The sequence below is a fragment of the Alosa sapidissima genome, chromosome 23 (assembly GCF_018492685.1).
Source record: "Alosa sapidissima isolate fAloSap1 chromosome 23, fAloSap1.pri, whole genome shotgun sequence".
Taxonomy (NCBI): Eukaryota; Metazoa; Chordata; class Actinopteri; order Clupeiformes; family Clupeidae; genus Alosa; species Alosa sapidissima.
Genome location: NC_055979.1, coordinates 6,762,447 through 6,767,446, shown reverse-complemented (window position 1 = coordinate 6,767,446; position 5,000 = coordinate 6,762,447). Strand labels below are relative to the sequence as shown.

The following is a 5,000-nucleotide window of genomic DNA, read 5'->3' as shown; positions in this document are numbered from 1 at the left end:
GAGACTGATTTAGTAAGCAATTACACAAAACCACTGGTCTCAGTGAAAGTCTGAGTGAGAACGAAGGGGTCCAATTTAGCGCTTGGAAAAAAATCAATGGCCTTCGATTCCTGTGGCCTCCAGAATAATAGGTCAAACACTTAGGTCAAATCTTTTATATAGATCTTAAAGGCAAAAAAAAAAAAAAAAAAAAAGATAACTTATGATCTGTGTGTGAATTTGAGCATGCCTTTCTGTGAGTGTGTGTGTACGCATACATGTATATTTCTCACTAACGTGACAAGTGAACTGGTTTTGCGAGTACATTGATTTGGCACTAAACGTACAAGTCTGTTCAAGTCACACTTTCTTTTTATCTTCTTTTTATCTTCCCCCCACACGGCCCGCCTGGCCCTCCTTCCCCCCGCAACTCCCTGCTTCCCCCTTTTGTCTTGGAGAGGCGCACGAGAAGATAAAGTACAAGGTGTTCCTCGTCCTCCCGTAGATTTATCTGCCTCTTGTTTATCGCTTTGTTTACTGCCTCCCCGATGTTGTCTGCTGTTGGTGTCCATCAAAAAAAAAACACCCTGCAAACCTAGTCAAACTTTTTTTCTTTCTTTTTTTCTTTTTTTCTTCTCTCCCCCAACTCTTTCTCTTCAACTTTTACATGCAAAGAAACAAAAACATCAGCGAGACAAAACAGGCTTTTTACGACTGCGGAGGGAAAAACGTCTACACGGCATCTTAGAAAAAAACACACAGAAAGTGCCGGTCTCCGATTGCCCAGACCACTCGTTTTGGGTCAAAGGGGCTTCCGTAAATCAGCACTCATCCTCTGTCCATTTCACCCCCTGCCCCCCACTCTCCCCCTCCCCTCATCCTCTTGGCTGGCAGTGGCCCCCCTCCACATGGCGCTATTTATCACGCCTTCGTCCGGCTCGGCTGGGCCCGCGCCGTAAAACAAGACCCTGAGGTAATATAGAAGCAATGGAGTGCCATAGATCTGTAGTTGTCTATGACAAAGTCAACGCAAAGTGAAACCGCAGTGGTCCCACTCCGCTAACAACCCCGTGGGCCGGATGCCAAGTCCGACGCACCGCAATTTTCCGCCATTGCAGGGGGTTGGAAGAGGAAGAGGAGGAGAGAGTGTCTCTCCACAGCAGTGCAGCACTTGTGATAGTGTGTGTGTGTGGGTCCTCAGTGTTAGCTGCTGCACAGGACTGCTTGCCCATGTATATTTCAGATGCTTTGATAAAGTAGAACTAACAGCGTAAAAAACAAAATGATCAAGATTTTGAATTAAGGCTTAAACACTTGATGATATTATTTATGCTTTGATACAGTATTTGAATGTCTCTGTATATACACAGCCAAAGGAACAAAACTACAGAAAAAATGTGGGTTGGATAGCCACACACCATGTGTATGACTTTTAAAACAGGCATCTGTGAAAACATTTCATTGTCAATGTCATTTAACATACTTGAAGCAGTATTCTATTGCCTCTGCAGTTTGTATGATGCTGTAGGCTTACTGACAGCAAAAATGCACAAAGTTACTAATAAAATGTAGATTCACATGCACCATGTATATGACTTTGAAACAAGACATCTGTTAAAACGCTTCAATGACGCTGTAACAATATTAATGACAGTGTTGGCAGACAGGCACACAACCACTGGCGTGTCCACTGTTGCCCATGGTGACCACAGGGGGGCAATACTGACCAAAGCAATTACCCTCAGCTGAGCCGTCGGGAGGGCCCTGGGGGGAGGAGGGGGGTCAGGCAGCTGTGAAACAGCCTCACCTCGCTTGTCAGCTTTTACTGGAGCACGATAACCCACTCTGACATCTCCTCCTGTCTCTCCTCCCCCCTCCACTCTCCTCTCCTCTCCTCTCTCCCCACACCCTCAACACCTCTTGCTCTCGTTCTGTTTTGCTCTATCTATCTTCCACTCTCTCCTTCTCTCTCTTTTTTTTGCTACTTCGCCCTCTATACCCTTCTCTCTCTTTCTTTATCTCCCTCTCTTCCTCACTTCACCACTTCTCTCTCTCTTCTTTCACCCTCCACACATCCCTTGCTCCTTCACTGGCACCCTTTCCTTCTTTACCTCTCCTTCTCTTCCCTACCCTCCCTGCCTCTGTCACTCTCTCTCCCTCTCTGATTCACTTCTTCTCCCTCTTCCATTCCTTCTCAACTTCTTTATTTCCTCCTCTCTTTCCTTCTCTCCCATTCTCCCACTCTACACCTCCCTCATTTCCCCTCACCCACTCTTTCACTCTCTCCCTGCCCTCCTACCTCCCTCTGCCTCTCCTGGTTGAAATATGGGCCCACCTGCCACTTGGCCGCGCTGACAGCACATGACAGTCTGGGAGGAAATACCACAGGGCCGGGATTTATGGGGTGGCCAGCCGCCGACAGCCCAGGTGAGATAGGAGGAGCAGCAGGAGGAGGAGGCGGAGGCAGAGGAGGAGGAGGAAAAGGAGGAGGAGAGGAGAGAAGCGGGGAGGCCACCACAACAAGCAAAGGGAGGAGATGATTAGGAATGGGGAGACTTGGGGAGCGGAGGAAAGGAACAGAGAGATATAATGGAGAAGGGGATGGAAGGACAGAGGGAAGTGAAGGAGAGGGGATGGAGGGAGGGGAACAGCTGGCGTGTCGGGGCTCAGTTAGAGGCCGTGTCAAAGGCAAGTGAGTGAGAGGGGGGGCACGCTACCCGCCAGGATAGCGCACCCAGAGGGCTCTGGACAGAAACGAGGCCTAATCAATCTACCAGTCAACCTTTAGTTTGGGGCTAAATAGACGCTATGAAACTGTTCAGAGGCAAATACACATGCAAACCTGCACAAGTATGGACACAACTATTAGTCACTAATTAATTCTTTCAATTTGACTTTATATCGGAACTCCCCCTATTACTGTTGGTCCCGTATGTCTGCCGTCTATATGTGTCACTTAATATCCATTTCTATACAAACCAAGACAGCGGATTCCTAAAGAAACGCAAGCACCCACACCATAGGTGTATCTAAATTAGCTATGTACCTAAAATGACATTTTACCGTGACTCGAAGAGCTGTAAACAGTGTTGTAAGGTTGCGTGTACACAACCGCTTGGAGCTCCAGTGGAATTTTAATTTCATGACGAGAATTCTCGGTCTAACCGTTCATGTGCCGTTGAAACGGCGTAAATAGGCAACCCATCAGGCCAGCATTGTAACTCCGAGCATGGTAAACAAAATCGGATATTTCAGGCAGTAAATGCCCCCGTTAAGAACCAAACCAGATTTTGTTCAAATATACATTTTTAATGATAACTTCAAAATTGAACTTTGCACTTATTTTTTTGTTGTTGTTTTTCTTAGTATCTGAACTTGTGAAACTGAAATTATGTGAGTTAAACAGCAACTAAGAGGTTTTAGATCGACAAAAAAAAAATGGGATCTGAGTAAGAGCCTGAAGAACAACGAAGAGTTTTAGGCAGATCTGCATAAGTAATCAGTGGTGTCTCACTGGTGGTCAAAGTCTGAGGCTCTCCCTGTGATTCGAATCCCATATCCTTTCATATTCAGATATGCACATGCATTTCAGGAGCACAGAAGGGGGGGGGGGGGGGGGGGGTGTAATTATATTGTCTCTTGTGGAACTGAATAACTAACTGCATCTTTAAGGGAGTGAGTTAGTATCCAGGGTGCTTGGAGTTGGCTGGTTTAATTGGATGGTTTATTAACTGGTCTTACCTTTTGACCACATCGGCTCCATTCCAGCAGGCCAGGCCGTCTCCTGAGCTGAGCTCGTTCATGCAGAGCTGGTCCGCCAGACCACCGTAGAACGTGCGATGCGAGCGCAAGGCATTTATAAACTCCCTGTGGAGACACAGACAGACACACAGACAGGCAGACAGGCAGACAGACAGACAGACAGACAGACAGAGGATCAACATCTGTCCAGATTCCAGTGTCTCTTAACAAAACTGTAGTAATGAAAGTTATCCACTCGATGGCAATAAAGTCCCACAGAACTGTAGTTTCTTCAGCTGTCCACTAGGTGGCAGACCTGACTATCAACATGGAGGTTATGCGACCAAAATCACTCTTTCCCTTAATTGACAAACTTTCTATATGTAATGGACACATAGAAAGACAAACAAATGGATGGTCAGTTTATATTTAAAACAAAATATCCACCCAAGGGTGGATTATGAGGGAGAAATAATTGTCAGAAACAAGAAGAGCGTCTAGAGATATACGGGTGAATGAGTGGAAGGCAAACAGACAGGCAAAGGGGAAACTAAGAAATAAGACTAAGGGACAAACTGATAGACAGATCAATCAAACAGCCAAATAACACCAATGTCTACACAGACACTCACTTCCTCCTATTGGCCAGGGAGATGTCGATGTCTCGAGGCGAGGCTCGGAGGGGGATGGAGTCTCGGCCGTTCCCACCCACCTGCACGCTGCTCACCTGGGCTTCATCCCTGTTGGGGTGCCCACAGATCCTGTGCACCTATGGAGGTGGGAGAGCAAACCACCTGTTATGGTCACTTCAAATACAAGCACACATCTAGCTAGGAGAGGTCATCTCATGAGCAGGGCAACCAGGAACATAAGTATAAGTATAAATACTCTTTTGATCCCGTGAGGGAAATTTGGTCTCTGCATTTATCCCAATCCGTGAATTAGTGAAATACACTCAGCACACAGTGAACACACAGTGAGGTGAAGCACACACTAATCCCGGCGCAGAGAGCTGCCTGCAACAATAGCGGCGCTCGGGGAGCAGTGAGGGGTTAGGTGCCTTGCTCAAGGGCACTTCAGCCGTGCCTACTGGCCGGGGTTCGAACCGGCAACCCTCCGGTTACACGTACGAAGCGCTAACCAGTTTTATATATTTTTTATGAGTTTTACATCATGTGTTAAACAGGTTGTGTGGAAGGACACCCTAGAAGAGTGTGCCACCTTACTGGCATTGTCAGTCACTGTCCATTATAGTAAAGCTATTATAGGGGAAATGCTTA

The 5,000-nt window shown here is 46.7% G+C and overlaps 1 protein-coding gene across 1 annotated transcript in view; it reads right to left on the bottom strand.

The window, feature by feature from the left end:
- LOC121699031 (glypican-5-like) overlaps nucleotides 1–4,952 on the bottom strand; it is an 81,703-nt gene extending 76,751 nt beyond the window's left edge. The window contains exons 1-3 of the mRNA XM_042081629.1: nucleotides 4,947–4,952; nucleotides 4,353–4,489; nucleotides 3,721–3,846 (exon numbers count right to left, since the gene is read on the bottom strand). Coding sequence (XP_041937563.1) covers nucleotides 3,721–3,846; nucleotides 4,353–4,489; nucleotides 4,947–4,952 — 269 coding nt within the window. The remainder of the gene's footprint in view (nucleotides 1–3,720; nucleotides 3,847–4,352; nucleotides 4,490–4,946) is intronic.
- Nucleotides 4,953–5,000: the final 48 nt, after the last annotated feature.